The sequence below is a fragment of the Nematolebias whitei genome, chromosome 3 (genome assembly GCF_014905685.2).
Source record: "Nematolebias whitei isolate Nwh7 chromosome 3, NemWhi1, whole genome shotgun sequence".
In the NCBI taxonomy this organism is placed as follows: domain Eukaryota; kingdom Metazoa; phylum Chordata; class Actinopteri; order Cyprinodontiformes; family Rivulidae; genus Nematolebias; species Nematolebias whitei.
The window spans coordinates 51,700,367-51,727,247 of NC_056500.1; the positions used below are offsets into that span (position 1 = coordinate 51,700,367).

Consider the following 26,881-nt stretch of genomic DNA (forward strand, 5'->3'; position numbering starts at 1 on the left):
ATATATATAATATATATATATATATATATATATATATATATATATATATATGTCTTCAGCCAGAGACTTCTTCAGATCCCTTGTAAGACAGACGCTACAAGAGATCCTTCCTGCCCACAGCATCAGCATCTAGAACAACTCTTTAATGAAACCAGGATGATGAATTACATTTAATTTCCCTCTGGGATCAATAGTCTTTTTGTAATTTGATTTGTATATATGTATGTATGTATGTGTATGTGTATATATATATTACGTACATTACATAATAACCTACATTTGATTTGACATTTAACAACTCTTTCAGAGCTTATGTTTACCACGCAGCTCTTTAAATTAAGCTGTCGCAAATTATCTTCATGATTGAAGTGCTGTTTAGTAATATTAAGTTAGTGCTCCTTTGTACCACAGTGAAAGTCGTGGAGAGAATTTTTGACCTTGGGTGAAAAAGATGCAGAAGCTGCTGGATCCACAGGATGGACATCATGGCCGAAGTGTTTGACATGCAATGACTGAAAACCTCCTGAATGAGGATGATTGTAAACGTAGATTACACAAGTCCTACACCTTTTTAACTCCACTGCAAAGTTCATTTACAACACATGGACATTCTGTATTATGGTTACGTTTTTCAGTACTCATTACAGATAAAACCAAAAAAAATACATAAATAAAAATACTGGACTTTTTGGAGTTTTAAAAAAAGTCCTGTGGTTTTGTTTTTATATTTTTTGGGGGGGATTTGCCGTGTCAAGGATAACTGAGAATCTTCACCAGCATTGTTACAGGTAAAAAACAATTACTTCACTTATCTACACTATTGACGTAAAAAAACACTGTAAGCACTTCACTTTTGATGATCAGATGGAAGCTCAAGACTTGAAAATGTTTCTTTTATTAGAAATAAAGACCTGTACAAAAAAAAACAATTATACACTAATTATATATGCAAACTTAACAAGCTACATGTTTGGCTATTTGTGGGCTTACCTTGCAGGATCTACATTTCTATAGATCAACTATGATCTACTCTAAATATTTTTAAACATGTCTGTTTGCCATGGAACGGGCAATGGATTCCAGCACCCCAAGGAGTGCCTGATTGAAAGCAGCACTCTGTTCAGCCTCCTGCCTTCGCTGTGCTGCTTCCTCTCTGCGAACATCTGCTTCCTCTCTCCTCAAGGCCATCTCCTCCCTCCTAATTGCCTTCTCCTGCTTCCTCGCTGCTGCAGCTTCTTCTTGCCTTGCTTTTTTGGCATCCTCACAAATAAAATGGAAGTGTTCCTCTCTCTGCTTCCGGTTCATCGCCTCTTGTTCTGTATGTGCAGAAACGAAGCTCTCTGCTGCACTTGTTGATCTGCGCTTTCTATTGCCTAGGAATAACACACAAGAAAATGGCTGTTAGATGATGAAGTACAGGTAGAGTTTTTAAATAAATTATTTACATTAAAGTTCCTGCTAATTTCAAAAGGTGTTTGTTTACAAGATCAGAAATGATTCTGTTCATAAAGCAGTCTAGTACTTTAATGATAGTAAGCAGGTGGGCATAAATAAACTACATGTAGTCATTTACAACGGTTTGTGCTAATTTAGAAAAAGAACAGAGCATCGTTAATCTGAACAAAAATCACTACACCCTGTATAATTTCAATAATAAACTTCATAAATGAAAGTTTAAGTAATAAATGAATAACTAAATTTAACAGTTATCCATTACAACTGAATAAACAAGTAGTTTGAATACATGCAAGGTGTTTTACAACAAAAACAAAACAACATTCATATCGACATGATCAATGTGATGTTAAACACGATTGTTGCTTCTTCTTACTTAGTAACGGGTGCTGTTTGGTGCCGCTCTGCTGCGTGTTGCCCGGTGGCGTGCATGTGCCCGGTGGCGTGCATGTGCCCGGTGGCATGCATGTACTCGGAGCTGGTGTGGTCGGGAAGGGTCAGAAGCGGGGAGGATTGGACAGTCAAAAGCAGAATCTGGCGAACCTTCATGTTCAGTGGGACTTTCTGCATCAAAATAAGAGTGGAAAAACAGCAACAGAGTACAGTTAGCAATGATGCTAACTAATGACGACGTAACCGCGTCAGCCTCGTTTGTTCAGAGTACTTTCAGAAAACGCAAAGAAACGGTTGCATGAGGAAAAGGAAATATGCTTAAAGTAAATAAAATACACTCACCATCAACTAATAGTTTTTTAAGCTTTCCTCTTTGCTTTGGTGTGCGATGGAAGCCCTGCACCGCCATCTGCGCAGACACCTCTTGAAAAATCTTTTCATTTCGTTTCGTTCCATCTAGCTCGCGCTGCACTTGTTCATCGGCCAGCAAACAGAGAAATGCCTGAACTTCAGCATTCGACCACGGTTGTGCCATGATTATTTGTTTTACCTTATAAAATATTCCAAAATAAGCTCCTCCGATTTCTTGTTGTCTGTTATGCGGGTGAAAAAGAAAATGGTGGATTGTGATTTCCGGTGGAAGACTGAATCTCCGCCCTCCACCAATGAATACGCCCCCTGACCAATCAGTGACCTACAGTGCGCTGATGTCACAACTAGACCCTAAAAGAACCAGACCTGGGACCTCAGTGATTTAGGTCCCAAAAATGGGGTGGATTCCACCACTAGAGGCATTGTTGATAAAACCCGCAATCGGCCACAACTAGTTACATAGGAGTACCAAAAAGACCCGTGGATAAGGGGCTTAAAACTCCAATTAATGAGCTTACCGATAGTCCTTTAAGTTTAAAGTCCCCTTTCCTCACAGGTTTCAAGTCTCTGTCTCTGCTGCCGCACGCCCTGCTCGCTGTGCTTTTCCTCTCTCTCAACCGAGCGGCTGGTTTGCTGTTGTTTTTCTAGTGCCAGTGCGAGCAGTCAGCTGATTTGATTAAGCGCACCTGCTCAGCGCTCAGTCGCGCTGCCGTGTAGAGCGTGTGAAGAGCGCGTGCACAGTGTGCAGCGTGCACGGTGTGGGCGGCGCCAGGTTGCCGTGACACCTCCCACTCGATCTTTATGTGGTGCTACACAGAATGGTCGTACCTTCTCAGGCGAGCTAGGCACTCTTGACTTGATCTTCAACTGGTACAAGGACAACAAGGCGCCGGACATCCCGATGCAGTATGGTATCTTGGCAAATTGACTTGGGATCTCTGGCGACAGGTTTTGGGGTCTTCATCGAAAAACTGGAACTTGGAGAGACTTTTACATGAACATCTCGGACGACATTTCCAGGATCTGGATTCACACGGATAACTTTTGCAAGTTTGAACTGCCCTTTTAGTGCATTTTGGTCACAGAGCCAAACTATGTCTCCAACGGCAACATTTCTTTCAGCAGTGTGCCACTTACTGCGAATAAACCGGTTTGGACCAGCGAGTTGGCTCCAGGACTTCCAGAAGTTGTTGACCATGTTTTGCACTTGTTGGAGTCGTTTGAAGGGGTAAGTGGTGTAGTCAATACTTTTGAAGTCACCATTTTGTGTGGCTCGACCAAGTAACAGAGTGTTTGGTGTGATGTACTGGATCCTCTCTTCTGCGCTCTGAATTCTGGCATCGATGGGTCTTTCGTTAACAAGATTGGCAGCTAGATGGAGTACTGTGAGAAATTCACTAAAGGTAAGGCCCCCTACATTACCAAGACTTTGGAGTGCTTTTTTGGTGATTCTGACAGCAGCTTCGGCAGCTCCATTCCCGTGAGGCGAGTCAGCTGGCAGGATTTTCCATGTCCAGTTAGTTTCATGTTTGGCAGCATATTCTCCAATTGACTCTTGATTTTGTTCTTTCAAGTAAATGTACATCTCTTTTAATACAGGTTTTGCTCCAATGAAGTTGGTACCAGGATCAGACCATATTTTTTGGGGATGGCCTCGGACTGCGGTGAACCTCTGGTAAGCAAGCAGGAAGCTTTCTGTAGATAATGTGTTTGCCAGCTCGACATGAATGGCTCGACTGGACATGCAACAAAACACAACACCCCAGACTTTCATTGTCACCCTCTTTCTGACATCATCCTTCACATGGTAAGGTCCAAACAAGTCGACAGATGTGAATTCAAACGGTGCAGCAGGAGTTGACCTCTCTTCAGGCAAGTTTCCCATTATTTGCTTGCAGGTTCTTGCTTTTGCTTTCTTGCAGGTGATGCACTTGTCCACAACCTTTCGGGCAATAACTCTTCCCCTGATGACCCACGCCTTCTTCCTCATCCGCAGAAGGGTTCCTGCCACTCCATAATGTCCCTCGCTGTGTGTTTCTCTGGCTAGGAGGGTGGAAATCCAGGTTTGGAATGGTAAAAGAGGAACAGCTTTGCAGTCTTCGTTGAAGTTCTGGATTCGACCACCACAAACTAGAAGTCCACTTATCTGGTCTCTGTAGACGACTAATCTGTCTGTTGTGGTGTTAGGGAAGCTCACACCCTTTTGTGCTGCTAGACAGAGATCTCGGAACACATCTCGTCTTTCATTGATTGAAAGGATCCCCGATGATGTTACTGCCTCCCACTTTTCTTGATCTGCGACCTTGACTCTCAGGAACTTTTTGGCTGCTCTCCAGATCCACGCCACGGTCCCAATCAGTCTTCTCAGGTTGCTGAAGCGTTTTTCATCAACTAAGCTTAAAATTACCTCTTCAGCAGGTGGTCTTCTTGGCACTTTATGGGCCGTATCTTGAGCTGCCTTCAAGTGACTTCTGGTCAGGATGGCTGCAAATGTCTTTTTCTGAATTTTTTCAACTTTATCTCGAGCTTGTGCAGCAACATCTTTGGCAGATCTTTTTGGCCACTTATCATCAGGAAGTTGGAGAAACTTTGGACCCAACTGCCACTCAGAGTCCTCAGTCAGGGCTTCAGGACTGGCCCCTCTGGTAATGATGTCTGCAATGTTCACCTGCCCAGGAATCCACCACCAGTTGTTGACGTCAGTACTACCCTGGATTTCACCAACATGATTTGCGAAGAATGTTTGGTAGCCATAGCTTTCTCGCTGGATTGCACCCAGTACAGTTTGGCTGTCAACAAAATGGTACCACTTCTTGATTTTCATGTGACAGTGTCTCTGAAAGTAGTTTTTTAGGCGGGCAGCAAAAACAGCTCCACATAATTCTGCTTTCACAGGATCACCTTTTTGATCGAGGGGGGTCAGCTTTGCTTTAGCCTCGACCAGTCTTACCACGATGCCACTTGTGCAGTTCCAACGAAGATACATCACTGCGCCATATGCATTCTCACTTCCATCAGAAAATGTAATGGCAATGGGCTCTGTGCAGGGATCTGGTGGAGTTAGGGATCTGGTAAACTGGATTTGGCTCAGGTTAGCATACTCTTCTAGAAGGTTTATGGAGTCTTCTCGAAGTCCTTCAGACAAGGCGGTGTCCCAAGTGTCTTCTAAGCAGTACTTTATTTTAGCTTCTTGAAAAGCTTTCCTTACCAGGATGGCACCTTTTTGCTTGGCAGGAGTCACAAAGCCTAGTGGGTCATATAGGCTGGAGACTTGGCTCAGCAGTTCTCTTCTGGTGAGTGGATCAGGGGTTTGGTTTCTGACTTCTTCTCTGAGCAGGTTTTGACCAATACGCATTTTCTTCTTTTTCTTTGAGAAGTTCACTGCAACCATGACATTGAGTTTGTCATTGTCGATGGTGTAACCAAGGCCGAGAGCTTTGTTGTCATCTTCTGTCAGCTGGTTAGGCAGGATCATGGTGATGGGCTCCGTTTTGATTATTTTGGTTGCCTCACTTTTGGAACCTTTCCTCCCAGTTTGACTAGAGTAGACCCAAGGTTTCATGTAGAATTGTCCAGCTTTTAAGATGTACTCGATATTGGCTGTGAGACGTTTCAGATGCTCAAGGTCATTGTGTGAAGTCAGGATGTCATCGACGTAAGTATCTTCCTCCAGCACACGCCTTTCTTCTTTAAAGTGCCTGAATGAAGGCAAATTTGCAGTCTCTCGCATGGCGACTTGGGCTATGCAACCAGCAGGTTTATCTCCAATGTTGACTCTGGTTATAGCATAATCTTCTATTTCTGCATCTTCGGTGTCACGCCACAAAAATCTGTGCAGGTGGACCTCTTGATCTTCCAACCAGACAGAATTGTACATCTTACGGATTTCACCAAGTGCAGCGTAGACACCAATTCGGAACCTCAGCAGGACAGCTCTAACTGGGTTCAGGACGTCAGGACCTTTGATGAGGATGTCATTCAAACTGAGACCTTTGTACTTTTGGCTACTATTCTACACCAATCTCACTGGAGTAGAGACAGTGTGGATTTGGTGCAATGAGGTGGCTGATGTACCACACTGGTCCAGTCTAGCTCAGCAGGATGTCTTTGGACAACTTCATAGCAGCTCTGCGATGCATCATTTCGTGGACTTGCGAAGTGTAGGTCTTCTTCCACTCAGGTTCTTTTGACAGTTGTTTCTCTGTTCTGAGGAACGTTGCTTCAACTGCTTTTCTATTGTTTGGTAAGGTTGCAGGATCTACAACCCATGGATACTTGGTATGCCAGTGTGGTTCGGCACCATGTTTATCTCCAGTCACATACGTCAGTCCATTTCTTATGATCTCCATCTCTTTTTCTTCTACAAGAGTAATTTCTTTTCCCCCTGGCTGGCAGTTTCCACAACGACATCCACCACATCTCGGTTCACATGCAGCTCCAATACTTTCCCATTTCCACCACTTGAGGAAGTCTTTGCTACTGGTGGTTGTATTGGACTGGGTCTCGAGATGGTCAGGATACTGGCAGAAATTTAAACTTTTGGTGAGTTCTTGGTATTCAACTGCCGCAGCTCTCATGGATCGGGCAAAATGAGTCTTAGATGTGTGAGCTACTAGTGTGGCTTCTTCGAAGAGATCTGGGTGCGTTCCCTCGACGATCTTGCCGAGTGGACCGTCCCAGAGCACCAGATCCCCAATGGAGCGGACTTTCTGGGGCACCAGCTGGCCTTCTTTGTGACTGATTAGAAGCTGGATCTCTCTGGGTCTGATGAGTTCTTGGAGGGGAACATCAGGAAAGATCTTCTGTAACTTATAAGCTAGAACATGTTTATGAACTTCTGCAATGTTGTCGAGTCCATAGCAGATTAGTTGATGAGCTTTCAGGGTCCCTCTTGAAGTGTTGACATGAATCTTGATGAAGTACCGTTTGGTTGCAACGGTTACCTTCATACCGCCGACGCCATGGACGACGAGTGTGACGTCTTCACTGCGAAGGTTCAACTTGCTTGCGGCTTTATGAGTTATGTAGTTTGTATCAGAAGCCAGGTCAATGAGGGTTCCAATTCTTTGACCATCATTAGCTGTGACATTCAGGAGCATCAGGATCATAGGATACTCACGCAGCCCAGTCTCCTCCACAAGGCTTCCTTCAGCTGCAGTGGAGTTGCATGTTTTGGATGTTGCATTACAGAAGGCATCCCGACACTGCTGCGCTAATTCAGGTGAAAGTTTGGAAAGAAATTCATCTTGGGCCTCAGTCCACCTTCTTCCCGCAGCTCTCACTGGACCAAACTTAGGTCTTTGTCTTTGAGACAGGAGCTTGGGTAAGGGACAGAGAAGGTAATGGTGTTGGTCTCTGCATTCTGGATTCCCACACAGGTAAGTGGTTTTTCTGCAGGGTTCATCGTCGTGGATTTCAAGACATTTTTTGCAAGCACCAATTCGTTGGACTGCGTCCCTCTTCTCTGGTAACTTTGTGGTTGTTCTGAACCTTCTGCAAAGGTAGTTTTTTCTTGTGTTTTGAGTCTCCACAGATGATGCAGCCTGCTGATTCACCGCAGGATTTGGAGGTCTTTGTTCTAGCGTACTTTGTTTGAAACTTTGTCCTCTCTTTTACAGAATCGATGTCTCTCAGCTGCTCCAACTGCTCGTAGATAGATTCTTGAGATTGTAGGTATTCAAGGAGCTTGTCGAAGCGGTTCTGAGTGTTCACAGCATTTTTCTTGTTAGCAGCATAGGTAAGCCAGTCTTTCTTTAGGATCTCTGGGAGCTTTCCTTCAATGGATTTTGTTACTAATGGGTTCTTTATGGCATCTGCATTGTTCAATTCATTTAAATCATAGAGGGCCTTTTCAACTGCTTGGATGAGCTCTATGATTCTTTTTGGCTGGTTACCACGGACAGGTGGGATAGCCTGTAGATCTTCAACGATCTCTATGGCGATGGCAGCTTGGTTCCCATAGCGCTACACCACCAACACTGTTTATAGTGGAGGTGGTGTGCTACTGTCAACAACTCAGGATGTTGTGGGTCGGTGGGCAAAATACGTCGAAGACCTCAATCTTACTGAAACATCTTCAACTGAGGAAGTGGAGCCTGGGGACTCTGGGTCTGGCCCTCCAATCTTTGGTGCTGAGGTCACTGAGGTGGTTAAAAAGCTCCTCGGTGGCAGGGCCCCAGGGGTGGATGAGATTCGCCCGGAGTTCCTTAAGGCTCTGGATGTTGTAGGGTTGTGTTGGCTTACACGACTCTGCAATATTGCGTGGACATCAGGGGCAGTTCCCTTGGATTGGAAGACTGGGTTGGTGGTCCCCCTATTCAAAAAGGGGGACTGTAGAGTGTTCAAACTACAGGGGGATCACGCTCTTAAGCCTCCCTGGTAAAGTCCGTTCAGGGGTTCTGGAGAGGAGGGTCTGTCAGATAGTCAAACCTCGGATTCAGGAAGAGAAGTGCGGTTTTCGTACTGGTCGTGGAACACTGGACCAGCTCTACACTCTCCGCAGGGTCCTGGAGGGTGCGTGGTAGTTTGCCCAGCCAGTCTACATGTGCTTTGTGGACTTGGAGAAGGCATTCGACCACGTCCCTCGGGGAGCCCTGTGGGGGATACTGCGGGAGTATGGGGTACCAGGCCCTTTGATACGGGCTGTTAGGTCCCTGTACGACCGGTGTCAGAGCTTGGTCCGCATTGCCGGCATTAAGTTGGGCTTGTTCCTTGTATAGTCTGCTAATGAACTTAAGTTCACAATTAAATCTCTGATTAACCAGATTCTAGAAAAATGTCTAAACATCTTAAAATTGTATAGGTTTTCTTCATCATTCAATGCATTTTTACTCATTGTTTGTTTTTATTCAATTTAGATGTGTAGTTTTGTTTCTTGTATACAGATTAAAGCAAAGATAAAATAAATATAAAGTTTAATTCTTGTTTTGTGATTTTTACATCTGTGGGTTAGAATAAAGTTGAACTAAAGGCCATAGTTCTTCTTTAAACATTTTTTGTGGTAGGGCTTGATGATATGTCCAAAACTTTTATCACAATATTTTTCTTAATTTTGGTCAATAACTTTATAATTCAATATAGGTGTAAACAATACAAAAGCCTCAGAAAAACTGTACAAACAAATTAATATTTCACCTTTTATTTGTATTTAGCCTTCAAAGAAATTTTAAATCACTGTCAATAAACCTAAAACTTTCTACTTTGTCAATATTAATAGTTTTGACTTTAAACAACATTCATTCATTCAACCTTTATTTAGACAGGTTAATCCCACTGAGCCTCGGGGACTCATTTGCAAAAGACTTGATTTTGAGAGAGTGATGACAACGGTGAATAACAAAGACAACAATAGACGGTCACAAAAGGGACATAGAAATTTAAATTTCTTTCTTTCTTTTATTTTTATTTTATTTTACAAATCAAAACTATGGCAACCAAAGGACAGTCAAAGGGAAAAGTAACGTAAAAAACAGCTAGATTATAAGGCGGTGTAGAAAACTAAAAGCAGGAACATGTCTGCATTGGTTTTTGCCAGGAACTTAACAGATGTTTAAAGCCACTTAGAGAAACAACACGTTTGCTGCATGTCTTTCTCTTTTGATCCAGCTGGGGATGTCGTTTCAGGGACACGTTGGCTCATACTTTTATAGTGCTTCATTGTGACTCATCATATTCTAATGAGTGGAAACTGTTCAGATGGAACAAGTTAGATGTGTTCCCACCACTAGTTGGAACGACTCTCCGTCACATTTTGCAGCACACTGAAACCTGCAGTTTATTGGCTCACAGAAAGCCGAACCACTTCCACACCACCAAATTAGTCTTTCCTCTCTTATCAGTGATGTCATCTGCTTTCTCTTCGCTTGTGAAGGCTTGTTCAGTCACATTCTGACAGTCGTAGGCACTCATTTTGAAGCAAAAACTTAAGGCACATTGGAGATTAGCCTAGCCTAACCTAGCCTAGCCTGCCCCGCTGACTCCTTCTGGACTTTAGCTCTGAGTAACATCTACGTCACCACGCACTTGTAGTTAGTTGTGTTGCACCTTTTTCTGTCCGGGTTGAAACTAAAGCGGCCACTTCAACCCAAGCAGAAAAAGAAATGCATCAGTGAAACGCTGTAATCATATTAAAATATTGAAAATGTGCTAAAACTCATATCACCATTGAATAAAAATATATTGCGACATATATCTATATCAAATTATTGTCCAGCTCTAATTTGAAGGTAATATTCCTGAGATCCAATAAATTTGTCTTCTTATGATTTTTCAGCTGAGAAACTTTAACAGATTATTTAATAAAGTCATTAAAGTGAAAACAGGATTTCATGATAAAGCCGGCACCATTTATTTATTTTTTTCATTGTCACTGGTAAAAAAAAAAAACATTTTTTATACATAAAATGTTTTTAAAAATCGTTTCCACCCTCCTTCCCAGACCCGTCCCAGTCCACCTGTTTGTCAGGGCTCGGGGTCCGACCTTCAAAGCGAGCTAGATGGAGCTCCACTGGTCCCTACCGGTTCTGTCCTCGTAGCCCCTTCAGGCTGGGCAGGGCGTCATTTCCCTGGCTCTAAGCTCCGCCGGTCACCGCAAAAGATCCTCCGTGCTGCCGGCCCACGGGAGCACGTGAGGCCATGGCTTGGGCAGGCCCCGGTCTCACATGGTTCAATGGGTCGGCAGCTCATATGCACCTCCGCGGTGACCAGTGGATCTTGGAGCAGGAGTGCACGAGGCCGGGGCCCGAACGCCCTAGCTTTGCATGCTCCCATGGGTTGGCAGCATGGAGGATCTTTTGCGGTGACCCGCGGAACTTGGAGCCAGGGAGATAATGCCCTTAGGGGGCTCCGAGGAGAGGACCGGTGGAGATAAATGGTAAATGGTAAATGACTGTACTTACAGGTCTTTCTCAAAAAATTAGCATATTGTGATAAAGGTCATTATTTTCCATAATGTAATGATAAAAATGAAACTTTGATATATTTCAGATTCATTGCACACCAACTGGAATATTTCAGGTCTTTAATTGTTTTAATACTGATGATTATGGCATACAGCTCATGAAAACCCAAAATGCCTGTCCCAAAAAAATTAGCATATTTCATCCCACCAATGAAAGACAAATGTTTTTAATACAAAAAACGCCAACCTTCAAATAATCCTGTTCAGTTATGCACTCAATACTTGGTCGGGAATCCTTTTGCATGAATGACTGCTTCAATGCGGCATGGCATGGAGGCAATCAGCCTGTGGCACTGCTGAGGTGTTATGGAGGCCCAGGATGATTCGATAGCGGCCTTAAGCTCATCCAGAGTGTTGGGTCTTGTGTCTCTCAACTTTCTCTTCACAATATCCCACAGGTTCTCTATGGGGTTCAGGTCAGGAGAGTTGGCAGGCCAATTGAGCACAGTAATACCATGGTCAGTAAACCATTTACCAGTGGTTTTGGCACTGTGAGCAGGTGCCAGGTCGTGCTGAAAAATGAAATCTTCATCTCCATAAAGCTTTTCAGCAGATGGAAGCATGAAGTGCTCCAAAATCTCCTGATAGCTAGCTGCATTGACCCTGCCCTTGATAAAATACAGTGGACCAACACCAGCAGCTGACATGACACCCCAGACCATCACTGACTGTGGGTGCTTCACACTGGACTTCTGGCATTTTGGCATTTCCTTCTCCCCAGTCTTCCTCTAGACTCTGGCACCTTGATTTCCGAATGACATGCAAAATTTGCTTTCATCCGAAAAAAGTACTTTGGACCACTGAGCAACTATCCAGTGCTGCTTCTCTGTAGCCCAGGTCAGGCGCTTCTGCCGCTGTTTCTGGTTCAAAAGTGGCTTGACCTGGGGAATGTGGCACCTGTAGCCCATTTCCTGCACACGCCTGTGCACGGTGGCTCTGGATGTTTCTACTCCAGACTCAGTCCATTGCTTCCGCAGGTCTTCCAAGGTCTGGAATTGGCCCTTCTCCACAATCCTCCTCAGGGTCCGGTCACCTCTTCTTGTTGTGCAGCGTTTTCTGCCACACTTTTCCCTTCCCACAGACTTCCCACTGAGGTGCCTTGATACAGCACTCTGGGAACAGCCTATTCGTTCAGCAATTTCTTTATGTGTCTTACCCTCTTGCTTGAGGGTGTCAATGATGGCCTTCTGGACAGCAGTCAGGTCGGCAGTCTTACCCATGATTGCGGTTTTGAGTAATGAACAAGGCTGGGAGTTTTTAAAAGCCTCAGAAATCTTTTGCAGGTGTTTAGAGTTACGTCGTTGATTCAGATGAATAGCTTGTTTAGAGAACCTTTTCATGATATGCTACTTTTTTGGGACAGGCTTTTTGGGTTTTCATGAGCTGTATGCCATAATCATCAGTATTAAAACAATTAAAGACCTGAAATATTTCAGTTGGTGTGCAATGAATCTGAAATATATGAAAGTTTCATTTTTATCATTACATTATGGAAAATAATGACCTTTATAACAATATGCTAATTTTTTGAGAAGGACCTGTATATAGCACCTTTCTATCTTATTTCAAGATACTCAAAGCTCTTAACACTACAATCTGTGTCCTCATTTACCCATTCATTCAGCACTCTACCAGATCTCTACAATGCAAATTGAACAAAACATTCTAATGAGACTAATCAGTGCTTTTAGATCACATTCATACACTGATGGGACACACATCAGAGGCTATGAGGGGTTCAGTGTCTTGCCCAGGGACACTTCAACATGTAACTGCTGGTGGATTCGAACCCCCAACTCTCACATTGGAAGACGACTGCTCTAACCATTCAGCCGCCCCATCCATCTAGCCCGCTCTGAATTTTGTCGTCGACCACCAAGCACAAAAAAAACGCCTGCAGTTAAGCATTAGACCACTGTGTTGACATTATTGTTTTAAAAATCTTAAAAATAGGTCCAGTCGCTCCTCAAGTTAGTTATTGCAAATGGTGGATCAAGTTATTGATGTGAAAGTTTCTTAAACAACCAGTGACTCCACCTCCTGACCAATCAGTGACCGACAGTGTTCTGACGTCACATTTTAGTGCCAGTTCGGCACGCTTGGAACCCCAGAGAAAATGGTACTGAAAAAATGGGCCAATTCCACGATCCATTGCTAGTGGAAAAGCCTTGGAACCTTGTCGAGTCGAACAGTGCTGTACCGTTACTATTTGAAACGGGCCATAATTGAGAAGACAAGCAAGCACAAAATAACTTGAGGTCTAGCTTCAACTTAAATGAATTGTTAACAAGTCAATTAGAACAATAAAACACTAAATGACACTCCTACACAAGTGACACTAACATATACTAGTGCTGAAATTCTCTGCTTCATATGCATGTTTGCCACTTCATTTGCATATGAAAAAATTAGTGATAATTAACAACTCGTTACAGCTCAACTTTATCACAAACACAGACGGGCATCAATGTAAAAAGAAACAGAGTCGCAATGAACAACTCGGTATATATTCCCAAGGACCCCTTTGCTGCCCAACAAGGTGCCTAACATAAAAAAAAAACACTGAATTCAGCACTAAACAGTTCCTGCTCAGAACAACGCAGTTAAACTAGGGATTTTGTAACAATTGTAATTGTATGTTCTCATACAATGACGAAATTGGTTCTCTATATTTAACTCATCACACCTGGGATGCACCCAGGTGGAGCAGTGGCCAGCTATTGAGCACCCGGGGAACAATTGGGGATTAAGTGTCTTGCTCAGAGACACCACAACATGTGGGAATGGCTGGGAGTCAAGCCACGACTTTCTGGTCGCAAGTCGGCTGCCCTACCTCTACTTATCTCAGCCCACTATATCTTTGATGTATTTTCTCCAGTAAAACAAGTGCTTTGGAAAATAAAGGCGAAAACAGCTTATATACACACTAAATGTGCCCTATACGCTTGTGTCTTGGGAGACTGTTGTCTTTTTACAAAAATCATAAAAGATCTTCAGTAAAATCAAGAAAGCAAGCCTTGTCTGAGGACTTTTTATTTTGTTCACTGGCTGTCTAGCTTCACATAGTCACATGTGAGGAGAGCAGACCCACACTAACATTAGCTTGTTTAACTTTAGAAGCACGTAGCTAATGACAAGCGGGTTGGAGGATTGGAAAGAATTTATTATTGTTGTGGATTTTTTAATTTATTTTACAGATCAGTTGAAATAAACTTACCATGGTCTGTTCAGCAAAATACACCGCACAATATTGCTCCCTCCTTCGTCTGTGCTGACTGTGAAACTTAGTGAATGGCTATGGCTTGACAGTAGTCTTCATGCACCCTCTGCTGGACACATTGTACAATTACAGCGTGTTCCCCGCATATTAGAGGTGAAAATTAGAAGTGTTTGTATCAGCCAATAATGGAACCATCATCGCCGATACTGATAAATCCCCAAACGTCTATATCAGCCTAAAATATTGATCCTACTGTTGTATCAATCCTACAATGTATATCGATCAGCTCTAGTTTGAACCAAACATTTGGTGTTGGATGACAATAACTGACCTGACGTCTCTGCAGTAATTCAGGTTGATGCAGTGGAGCTGGATGTTTTTTTCACACCCTGTAACAACATGTCTGGGTTTTTTTCCTCTCAGTTGAAGATCTTGTTGGATCAGGTGGATGAAGCAGTGGGAGACTTTGATGAGTGCATACGGCTCAGACCTGACTCTGCTCTGGCTCAGGCACAGAAGTGCTTTGCTCTTGTGAGTATTGACCTAAAAATTAACTCAGATATTTGTTCACCTAACTTTATTTAGGCTGTTTGGCTAATGATTTAGAGATGCGACTTGTAATTCTATTTGATTTTAAGACTGGCTGGTGAGTTTTTTTCCCTCTATTCTATGTTTCAGTACAGACAAGCATATACTGGAAACAACCCGGCACAGGTACAAACAGCCATAGATGGCTTTGAGGATGTAATCCGTCGGTTTCCAAAATGTGCTGAGGGCTACGCTCTTTATGCTCAGGTATAAGTAAAAGAAAATCTTTTTTTTCTCTGGAAGTGCACAGTTTTTATTTGAGAAGGGTTTGGCATATCGTGGTGTACTAATACAGTGAAGAAAATAAGTATTTGAACACCCTGTGACTTTGCAAGTTCTCCCACTTGGAGGGGTCTGAAATTTTCATCTTAGGTGCATGTCTACTGTAAAAAAAAAAATAAAAAAAAAATCCAAAAATCACAATGTATGATATTTTAATAATTTATTTGTGTGTTACTGCTGCAAATAAGTATTTGAACACCTGTGAAAATCAATGTTAATATTTGGTACCGTAGCCTTTGTTTGCAATTACAGAGGTCAAATGTTTCCTGTAGTTTTTTACGAGGTGTGCACACACTGCAGCAGGATTTTGGCCCATTCCTCCACACAGATCTTCTCTAGATCAGCCAGGTTCCTGGGCTGTCACTGAGAAACACAGTTTGAGCTCCCTCCACAAAGATGTTCTATAGGGTTTAGGTCTGGAGATTGGCTAGGCCACTCCAGAACCTTGATATGCTTCTTACGGAGCCACTCCTTGGTTATCCTGGCTGTGTGCTTCAGGTCATTATGTTGGAAGACCCAGCCACGACCCATCTTCAATGCTCTAACTGAGGGAAGGAGGTTGTTCCCCAAAATCTCTCAGTACGTGGCCCCGGTCATCCTCTCCGTGCAGTCGTCCTGTCCCATGTGAAGAAAAATACCCCCAAAGCATGATGCTTCCACCCCCATGCTTCACAGTAGTGAACGTGTTTTTGGGATGGTACTCATCATTCTTCGTCCTCCAAACGGCGAGCGGAATTAAGACCAAAAAGTTCTATTTTGGTCTCATCTGGGCACATAACTTTCTCCCATGACTCCTCTGGATCATCCAAATGGTCATGGTCAAACTTAAGACGGGCCTGGACATGTGCTGATTTAAGCAGGGGAAACTTCCGTGCCATGCATGGTTTTAAACTATGAGGTCTTAGTGTATTACCCACAGTAACCTTGGAAACAGTGGTGCCAGCTCTCTTCAGGTCATGGACCAGCTCCTCCGTGTAGTTCTGGGCTGATTCCTCACCTTTCTTAGGATCACTGATACACCACGAGGTGAGATCTTGCATGGAGCCCCAGTCCGAGGGAGAGTGACAGTCATGTTTAGCTTCTTCCATTTTCTAATAGTTGCTCCAACAGTTGATCTTTTTTCACCAAGCTGCTTGGCAATTACCCCGTAGCTCTTTCCAGCCTTGTGGCGGTCTACAATTTTGTCTCTGGTGTCTTTGGACAGCTCTTTGGTCTTAGCCATGTTAGTAGTTGGAGTCTTACTGATTGTGTGGGGTGGACAGGTGTCTTTATGCAGCTAACCACCTCAAACAGAAGCTTCTAATTTAGAATAGTAAGTGGAGTGGAGGTGGACTTTTTAGAGAAGGACCAACAGGTCTTTGAGTGCCAGAATTGTTGCTGATTGGCAGGTGTTCAAATATTTATTTGCGGCAGTAACACACAAATAAATTATTACAAAATCAGACGTTGCGATTTCTGGATTTTTTTACATTTTTTATTATGTCTCTCACAGTGGACATGCACCTAAGATGAAAATTTCAGACCCCTTCGTGATTTCTAAATGGGAGAACTTGCAAAGTCACAGGGTGTTCAAATACTTATTTTCCTCACTGTAAAAGGAATAACAAAGACTGTGTCTCACCAATCATACTGTATTAGGTTTGACATTGTATCCTGAGTTGATTGAAATATTTGCTGAAACTGGATTGCAATCTGACAGTTGACTTTTTTAAAATCGTATTTACAAAATGCACACGCATGTTTAAATAATTTAGAAATAAACTTTTTTTTTTTCTCAGGCTTTGACTGATCAGCAACAGTTTGGAAAAGCTGATGAAATGTATGACAAGTGTATTGAACTGGAACCAGACAACGCTACAACATATGTGCACAAGGGGTATGCATGTTTTCCTTTTTATGTACCATAGGATTGGGTAATATGTCAAAATGTTCATTCAGCAATCGTTGGTCTAACAACTGAGCAAGTGTGTTTGCATGGATTTTTTTAAGACACAAAGTTGCAGAGTTTGAGTTGCTTTGGTTTCAAAGCAAGGATTTGGTTAAAACATTTTGAGGGCAGTGGTGGCGCAGAGGTTAAAGAAGATGGGCCTGTGATTGGAAGGTTGCCGGTTCAACCGGAACTGAAAGCATCAAAATGTGGGTGGGAAAGGTGAATCACCCACACCTGCCTCCACCCTCATTTGCCCCACTCTGGATCCTTGAGAAAGGCCCTTAACTCCCACCATCTGCTCCCCCGGGTGCCCTAGATGGCAGGTCTCTGCTCCACACAGATGGATGTGGTAGCTCGGTAGTCTGTAGTTGTCAGGAAGGACATCTGGCGTAAAAACAATTACCAAGTCCTCGTACGAGTTAGTTGGCTTTGGCGACCCCTGAAAAGGGGAACAGCCAAAAGAAGAAAAATTTGTTCATACTTGACTATATATTCCAGATCTCTGCAACCAGTTTTGGTTTGATATAAATAAGTAAAGAGCTCCAGACAGTTTGTGTCATACAAACAACAACAAGATACGTTTAACTTTTAACATGGTTCCCTGCATGTCACAGCACAGATTATTAATGAAAGTTGGGAACTACACACAAAATATCTTGGAAAACTGCATTTTTCTGATAACCTTAGCCTCACAGTTCACCGAGGAGGCAACATTTTTAGTTAAGAATCTTTTTTGCTTTGGAGAAAACTTAAAACACTGATCTCTGCAAGGTGCAAGAGGACCTAAAATAAACAATGTAAGCATACAGTGGGACGAGAAAGTATTTAGTCAGCCACTGATTGTGCAAGTTATCCTACTTAGAAAGATAAGAGAGGTCTGTAATTTTCATCATAGGTGCACTTCAAATATGAGAGACAAAATGAGGGGGGAAAAATCCACAAAATCACATTGTAGGATTTTTTTTTAATTTATTTGTAAATTATGGTGGAACATAAGTATTTAGTCAATAGCAAACAAGCAAATTCTATTTCGTATAGGCTTCGCCCTTTAAGAGGTGTCGCTAGTGGGTTAATCCCGTCATGCAAAGCATCGCACTGAAAAAATTAGTCCACGTCCACCTGTTGTGTGGGCCCCATCCGGTCCGTATAAATTACGTTAAGAGCGGGTAATCGGCTCCCATTTTTCTTCAGCAGGCTAATAGCACTGTCAGAAAAACAGAAGGGAATTTGTCCAGCTTGACTGGCACAACATTTGTTAAGGCTGCCTGGGGTTTCGCCACGCCAACCTCCTGCCGTCTCGGTGAGTTCTCCTCCCCGAGGAGAAGCAGACGAACATTCTTGTTTCAAGGTAAGTGCCGAGAAATATTTTTCAGTGGCTGGACGACACCACGTTCCCATGGCTTCACTACCTGTGGGAGGGGCCAAAGTGGTCGGGTGCAATGTGGGATGGGTGGTGGCCGAGGGCGGGGACCCTGGCGGTCTGATTCTCGGCTACAGAAGCTGGCTATTGGAACGTGGAATGTCACCTCACTGGTGGGGAAGGAGCCTGAGCTGGTGTGTGAGGCTGAGAGGTTCCGGCTAGAAATAGTCAGACTCACCTCTACGCATGGCTCTGGCTCTGGAACCAGTTTCCTTGAGAGGGGCTGGACACTCTTCCACTCTGGAGTTGCCCCTGGTGAGAGGCGCCGAGCAGGAGTGGGCATACTTATTGCCCCACAACTTGGTGCCTGTGTGTTGGGATTCACCCCGGTGAATGAGAGGGTGTCCTCCCTCCGCCTACGTGTGGGGGGACGGGTTCTGACTGTCGTTTGTGCTTATGCACCAAACGGCAGTTCAGATTATCCACCCTTTCTGGAGTCCTTGGAGGAGGTACTAGAAAGTGCACCTCCCTTGTTCTGCTGGGGGACTTCAATGCTCATGTGGGCAATGACAGTGAGACCTGGAGGGGTGTGGTTGGGAGGAACGGCCCCCCTGATCTGAACCAGAGTGGTGTTCTGTTGTTGGACTTCTGTGCTCGTCATGGATTGTCAATAACGAACACCTTGTTCAAGCATAAGGGTGTCCATATGTGCTCTTGGCACCAGGACACCCTAGGCCACAGTTCGATGATCGACTTTGTCATCGTCTCATCTGATCTGCGGCCACATGTCTTGGACACTGGGGTGAAGAGAGGTGCGGAGCTGTCCACTGATCACTACCTGGTGGTGAGTTGGGTCCGATGGTGGGGGAGGATGCCGGTCAGACCTGGCAGACCCAAACTTATTGTGAGGGTTTGCTGGGAACGTCTGGCAGAGTCCTGTGAGAAGGAGTTTTAACTCCCACCTCCAGGAGAACTTCGAACATGTTCCGAGGGAGGTGGGGGACATTGAGTCTGAGTGGACCATGTTTCGTGCCTCTATTGTCGAGGCGGCTTACCAGAGCTGCGGCCGCAAGGTTGTCAGTGCCTGTTGTAGATGAACATATGCATGATATATATTCATAAATTAAACGGATTCTTTCATTTTTCTGGACTGAATAATAACGTGCATTGAATTTAATAAAATGTGGACGGAAACGTTAATTATCTTTGACCCTTCAAAATGAACGTGGTCATTTATTTACAGAATCAAGTTTAACATCACACATTTACATTAATTTGGCAAAAATATGAAAATAACAACATGACTAATTTAGCAAGCTGTACAATTTGATTAACCATACGGCGATGGTTGAAAACCTTGCTTCCAGCTGTACAACAGACATTTCTAAAAATATCTGGAATGATTTCTAGCAGATAGAAGAGTTTAAAGATGGAAATTGAAGTTTAAGTTGAGAGAAAAAGATGGATGAGGGAAATGTGTGTCGGCATCAGAACGGCACTCTCCGGTGAGTTCTCAGCTTCTTCCCCGGTACACTTAGGTGATATAAATCAACTCTTTTACCTGAAGATGTCGTCTCCACGGGTACGGAGTTCCATTTAACGCCCCCTTTCAGCGTCTCCGTAGGAACAGCTGTGAATCGTCCGAAGTAGCGACGGTATTCCGTCCGGCACAGGTTCACCTCTCGGTGGACTCACAGGAGTGGAGTCCGTCAGAGTTCCACTCAGAGGTGGAAGATGTCATAATCCCCAAGACTCGAAGAGCTCTGGATCATGTTGGACTTCTGTTCTCCCAGCACTGGAGCGGCAAGCGACTGAAGCCGAAGCCTGAAGCGACTCTCCACCCGACTCCACTCGACTCTGCTCGACTCCAAAACTCTGGTTTGAACTAGGAAGTTCCGACATTTAAAGAGCTCTACTTCCGGTTCATTTGGGAGTTTCCTGATTGGTCGTTTCGACCAGACAGTGGTGTGTTTTTGTGACGTAAGAGGTCACTAGGAGTCAGAAAAACAGCAAGAATGTTATGGAACAGATTGAAAATGTTTTTCAGACAGACGAGAGGAATATTTAGACGGGTTGGGGGAAAACAGGTGCCAACCTCTATATTTACGTCTGAGAGGATTTTAAAAACATGACGGTTCGTTCCAACAACTTGTTTTGCGTTTGACTCCAACCTTGGACCAGCTTACACTTGCTCATTCAAAGACAGAAAATCAGAAAATGCATAAGTACTCTGTAACAGACCTTAACATGAATTCTACTTTGCATGAGGATTAAAATCATTATTACTGTTTCACAGTTGAATTAAAAATGATTAGTTCACTGCAACATCTAAAAATGGTTTGAACTAAAAACACTTCGATTATCAAACATTTGTAAAATAGTAATGATAATAGAAAATAGTGTTCTTTCACTTGATCAATTCAAGAAAGAAAGTCTCAGGATGGGTCAACCTGTATTTCTGGATTCAAATCAATGAAATGACAGTTTCTGTCCCATAAGGTCCTTAAGGTCAGGATTTGACCTCAGGCTTAGTTCACTACACTGTCGCGGCGGCAACCCTCCAACCCGATGGTGGACACAGTCGGTGAGGGATGCTGTCAGGTTGAAGAAGGAGTCCTATCGTGCCTTTTTGGCCTGTGGGACCCCGGAAGCAGCTGATGGGTACCAGCGGTCCAAGCGACATGCGGCTCGGGTGGTCGCTGAGGCAAAACTCAGGCATGAGAGGAGTTCGGAGAGGCATGGAGAATGACTTCCGCATGGCTTCGAGGCAAATCTGGTCCACCATCTGGCGTCTCAGGGGGGGAAAGTGGTACGCCACCAACACTGTTTATAGTGGGAGTGGTGTGCCACTGACCTCAACTTGGGATGTTGTGGCTCGGTGGGCGGAATACTTTGAAGACCTCCTCAGTCCCACCGGCACGTCTTCCACTGAAGAAGCGGAGCCTGGGGACTCTGGGTCGGGCCCTCCAATCTCTGGTGCTGAGGTCACCGAGGTGGTTAAAAAGCTCCTCGGTGGCAGGGCCCCAAGGGTGGATGAGATTTGCCCGAAGTTCCTTAAGGCTCTGGATGTTGTAGGGTTGTGTTGGCTTACGTGACTCTGCAACATTGCGTGGACATCGGGGGAAGTTCCCCTGGATTTGCAGACCGGGTTGGTGGTCCCCCTATTCAAAAAGGGGAACCGTAGAGTGTGTTCCAACTACAGGGGAATCACGCTTTTAAGCCTCCCTTGTAAGGTCTATTCAGGGGTTCTGGAGAGGAGGGTCCGTCGGATAGTCGAACCTCGGATTCAGGAGGAGCAGTGCGGTTTTCGTCCTGGCCGTGGAACACTAAACCAGCTTTACACTCTCAGCAGGGTCCTGGAGGGTGCGTGGTAGTTTGCCCAACCGGTCTACATGTTTGTGGACTTGGAGAAGGCGTTCGACCGCGTCCCTCGGGGAACCCTGTGGGAAGTACTCTGGGAGTATGGGGTACCGGCCCCTTTGATACGGGCTGTTAGGTCCCTGTATGACCGGTGTTAGAGCCTGGTCCGCATCGCCGGCAGTAAGTCGGGCTTGTTCCCGGTTCCGCCAAGGTTGCCCTTTGTCAAGCCAAGGTGTTGAGGGGATCCATTTTGGTGGCCTTAGGATTGCATCTCTGCTTTTTGCAGATGATGTGGTCTTATTGCCTTCATCAGATTGTGATCAACAGCTTTCGCTGGAGCGGTTCGCAGCCGAATGCGACACGGCCGGGATGAAGATCATTTCTTCCAAATCCGAGGCCATGGTCTTGAGCCGGAAAAGGGTAGAGTGCCCTCTCCGGGTCAGGGAGGAGGTCCTGCCCCAAGTGGAGGAGTTCAAGTATCTTGGGGTCTTGTTCACGAATGAGGGAAAGATGGAGCGTGAGATCGATAGGCGGATAGGTGCTGCGTCTGCAGTGAAGCAGGCACTGTACAGGTCTGTCGTGGTGAAGAGAGAGCTGAGTCAAAAGGTGAAGCTCTCAATTTACTGATCAATCTACGTTCCTACCCTCATCTATGGTCACGAGCTTTGGGTTGTGACCGAAAGAATGAGATCTCGGATACAAACGGCCGAAATGAGTTTTCTCCGCAGGGTGTCTGGGCTCTCCCTTAGAGATAGGGTGAGAAGCTCGATCATCTGGGAGGGACTCATAATAGAGCCTCTGCTTCTCCACGTCGAGAGGAGCCAGTTGATGTGGCTTGGGCATCTGTTTAGGATGCCTTCTGGACGCCTCCCTGGTGAGGTGTTCCGGACACGTCCCACCGGAAAGAGGCCCAGTGGAAGACCAAGGACACGCTGGAGGGACTATATTTCTCGGCTGGCCTTGGAACGCCTCGGGATTCCCCCGGAAGAGCTTGCCCAAGTGACTGGGGAGAGGGAAGTCTGGGCCTCCCTACTTAGGTTGCTACCCCCCCGACCCGACCCCGGATAAGTGGAAGAAAATGGATGGATGGATGGATGGATGGACGACGCCATCGACCCTTTTTTCCTTTTAACACCGACTCTCGGAGCGAATCGGATGGTTCCTCCGGGACAGGTGACGTCAGCAGCAGCCCCAGCTGCTCACTCCCTCCTGGAGTGTGTAGTGTCGGAACAAGGTGGGCTGAGCGGATGCCCCCCCCCCCCCCCCCTTTTGCATCGGCGACCACATCGCTGTCAGTGCCCTCCTCTCGGAGCTGCCCAGCATAATCCAGGAAGCGGCTGACATGAAGGGACCTTTTTCCGTCCCTCTCCTTCCTCCACCCAGATCGGAAGATCTAGCAGGAATGTTTTTTTGGCTCCACCTGGCTCGCCGTCCTGATCTCATCTGGCCTTGTTTCCCAGCAGTGACGTCCTACTGGAACGAGGTGCAGCCGACCTGGTAGACTGAGAGCGAGAGCGCCAGTTTCCACATTTGCTCCCTTCATCAGAGTGGATGGGTTTTACTGAGCAGAAATTCCCTCGGTGCCCCCCTGGAGCCAATCCTGGCAGAGGCTCTCGGAGCAAAGATGTCCAGGTTGGACCAGCTTCCTGCGCCTCCGTGGAGGCATGACCAGACGGTGATGTCGCTCTCCAACGGAGCTCACCAGTATGCGTTCCAAGTGGCCACAGCGAGCAATAACATTGCGTCGCTGACTTACAGCATCTCAGAGGCCGAAGGGACAGACCTGCCTCAGGAGACCAAGAGCTCCCTCTGCAAGGTGTCTGACGTCACCCTCAACCCGTGTGCCTCGTCTGCTGTCTGCCTGTCTCGCATCGCAGCCTGGATGACAATGGGTCAGAGGTCTACCTGGCTTGTTACTCCCCCTCCCTGTCAGAGAAGCTGCAGATGGATTTGCTGGAAGGCCCCATCACGACGGACGCGCTGTTCGGAGCCAATGTTCAAGGACATGCTCGAGAAATCGAAGAAGCCAGAGGAGGTGTCGGAGACTGTGGGCCATCTGATCAAACCTCACGCCTCCTTTCGCCCCCCCTCCCGCTGGAGAGAGTGCCGTGGCCGAGACAGCAGAGACTCGCCACAGCTGCAGCATCGTCTCCTCGCTCCGCTCCGCCACCAGCCCCTCCCATCAGATTTCAGCCCTCCTCATCCCGACAAGCTGCAGGGTTCACGGGGGAGAAGATTAAAAAATTATTCATTGTGGAGGATGTACCATACCATACCATACCACTTTATTTATAAAGCACTTAAAACAGCTACAAAGCCAACCAAAGTGCTGTACAGACAAAACAACAGGTAACACACAAAGCAAAATACAAAATAAAGTAAATCAGAATATAGACAAAAAACAATGCAGATAATGACGACAAACCAGTTTGGAGCATACAGGATTCAAAACACAGATCATCTTGTGTTGAAAGCTATTGAATAGTAGTGAGTTTTTAAACGGGACTTGAAAACTGAGAGGGAGGGGGCCTGTCTGACAAGCAGAGGTAACTCGTTCCAGAGTCTTGGTCCTGCTACAGAGAAGGCCCTGTCACCTCTACGCTTAAGAAGAGTTCCTGGAACTGTGAGGAGTAACAGGTCCGCTGACCTCAGGGAGCGTGGTGGGACATACGGTTGTAGTAAATCAGAGAGATGGGGGGGGGGGGGGGGGCGACATTGTTCAGTGATTTGTAGACATACAAGAGTATTTTGAACTGGATTCGAAAGTGAACCGGTAACCAGTGCGGTGAGGCCAAAACTGGTGTAATGTACTCTCTTTTGCCTGTACTGGTTAAAAATCGGGCTGCTGCATTCTGGACCAGTTGTAGTCGTGCAATGGAGGTCTGACTGATACCAAACAGGAGTGAATTGCAGTAATCAAGCCTAGATGTAATGAATGCATGTATTACTGTCTCCAGGTTCTTTTTGGACAATATGGGCTTCAGTTTAGACAGCCGCCTCAGTTGGAAGAAGCATGACTTAACGATCATGTTTACATGATCGTTAAGCTTCAGGGAAGGGTCCATTATCATGCCCAGATTAGTGACTCTTTGTTTTTCTGACAGGGTTAGAGCGGAAAGGTCGATGCAGTGGTTTGTGATCGTGTCGTTGGGAGGGAACAACATGACTTCAGACTTCTTTTCATTGAAACTTAAGAAGTTTAAAGCCATCCAGTCCCTGATGTCAGCCAGGCAGTTGAGCAGCGGTTGAATAGAGCATGTACCATTGTGTCTTAGGGGTAAGTAAATTTGACAGTCATAGGCATAGAAGTAGAAGGGCATGTTGTGTTTCCGGAAAATAGCACCAAGCGGCAGCAGGTATAAAGAGAATAGGAGGGGACCCAGGATGGACCCCTGTGGGAACCCCCATTTAAGCTCTGCCTCTGTGGAACTAAAATCCTTGCTGGAGACACAAATGGATCCGTCAGTGAGGTAAGATCTGAACCAATTGAGGGCTGATCCTGTGACACCCACCCACTGCTCCAACCTAGCAATGATGATCTCATGGTCGAGGTGTCAAAGGTGGCTGTGAGGTCCAATAGGACAAGTAGCACAGAATCACCAGTATCTATGAATCTGAAGATGTCGTTAAAGACCTTCAGCATGGTAGTTTCAGTGTTGTGGAGAGGTTTAAAGCCAGATTGGAAAAGCTCTAAAATGGCGTGATCCTCCAGGAAGCACTTCAACTGGGACTCAACTATTTTCTCCAGTAGTTTAGAAACAAACGGGAGTTTGGAGACAGGCCGGTAGTTGGAAATGACTGAGGGGTCAAGGTTTGGTTTTTTCAGGAGAGGCTGGACAGCAGCATGTTTAAAGGATTTTGGCACCACGCCAGTGGATAAACTACTGTTTACTATGGCAAGAATGGACGGACCTTGAGTTGGACAAACCTCCTTTATTAGTCGAGGGGGGACCACATCAAAGGGGGAGCCAGAAGGTTTCAAGCGGCACATGACCTGCTCTAGAGAAGAAGGAGTGATGGGTTCAAAATAGTCTTTAAGCAGACTGAGTTGAACTTGGATGTCAGCTCCTCAGTGGTGGTGAGAGACACCGGGGGCTGAATGATCATTTCAGAGTTATAAACATCTGTGAAACGTGTGGCAGTGAAATGGTTAATGGTCCGGGTGCGACCTGCAGGAATGCACGTCTTAGGAGTTAGATGGGGGAGGGTGAACTCAAACCGGACTAGCATGTGGTCTGAAAAAACATTATCACCAATAACAAGATTATTAACAGTCATATCATGAGTTAAAACAAGGTCCAGCGTATGTCCACGCTCTTGGGTGGGACCGTTTACATGCCGAGTTAAATTAAATGAGTCCAATAAATCTAAAAAGTCCTTAACCAAGGGCTTCTCCTGACAGCACACGTGCAAATTAAAGTCCCCAATAATGAAAAGATGCTCATATTTTGGTGTGATTTCAGCCAAGAAGTCAGAAAACTCATTTATGAAGTCCTTAGATCGAGGCGGGCGGTAGACCAGTGTAAATAACGTCGCAGGTGAATGTCCGAGTTCAAAGGCGCTCAGCTCAAAGCTGGCGCGGGAAACTGGGATGGGCAGTTGTTTACAGTCAAAAGTTGATTTGAATATTGTTAATAATCCACCACATCGCCGGCCTGATGGTCGCGGGGCGTTAAAATACAGACAATTCGGTGGAAGTAATTCTGTCAAGGCGCTGGACTCACCCGGAGACATCCAAGTCTCTGTGATACACAGAAAGCCCAAATCGTGCTCTTGAAAGTAATCCCTGAGGATAAAAGTTTTGTTGGTAACAGATCTTGCGTTGACCAAACGCATCCAAATACTGTCAAAAGTGGAGCTAGCAGCGGTGGAGCTAGCAGCGGTGGAGCTAGCAGCGGTGGAGTTAGCGCACGCTAATGGCTGCAAGTTTTCAATAACAGCCCCTCCAGGTCGATCCGAGCG

The 26,881-nt window shown here is 45.3% G+C and overlaps 1 protein-coding gene across 1 annotated transcript in view; it reads left to right on the plus strand.

The window, feature by feature from the left end:
- tomm70a (translocase of outer mitochondrial membrane 70 homolog A (S. cerevisiae)) overlaps window positions 1-26,881 on the plus strand; it is a 129,998-nt gene that overhangs the window by 80,720 nt on the left and 22,397 nt on the right. Inside the window, exons 8-10 of the mRNA XM_037698319.1 lie at window positions 14,823-14,930; window positions 15,078-15,194; window positions 17,048-17,145. Coding sequence (XP_037554247.1) covers window positions 14,823-14,930; window positions 15,078-15,194; window positions 17,048-17,145 — 323 coding nt within the window. The remainder of the gene's footprint in view (window positions 1-14,822; window positions 14,931-15,077; window positions 15,195-17,047; window positions 17,146-26,881) is intronic.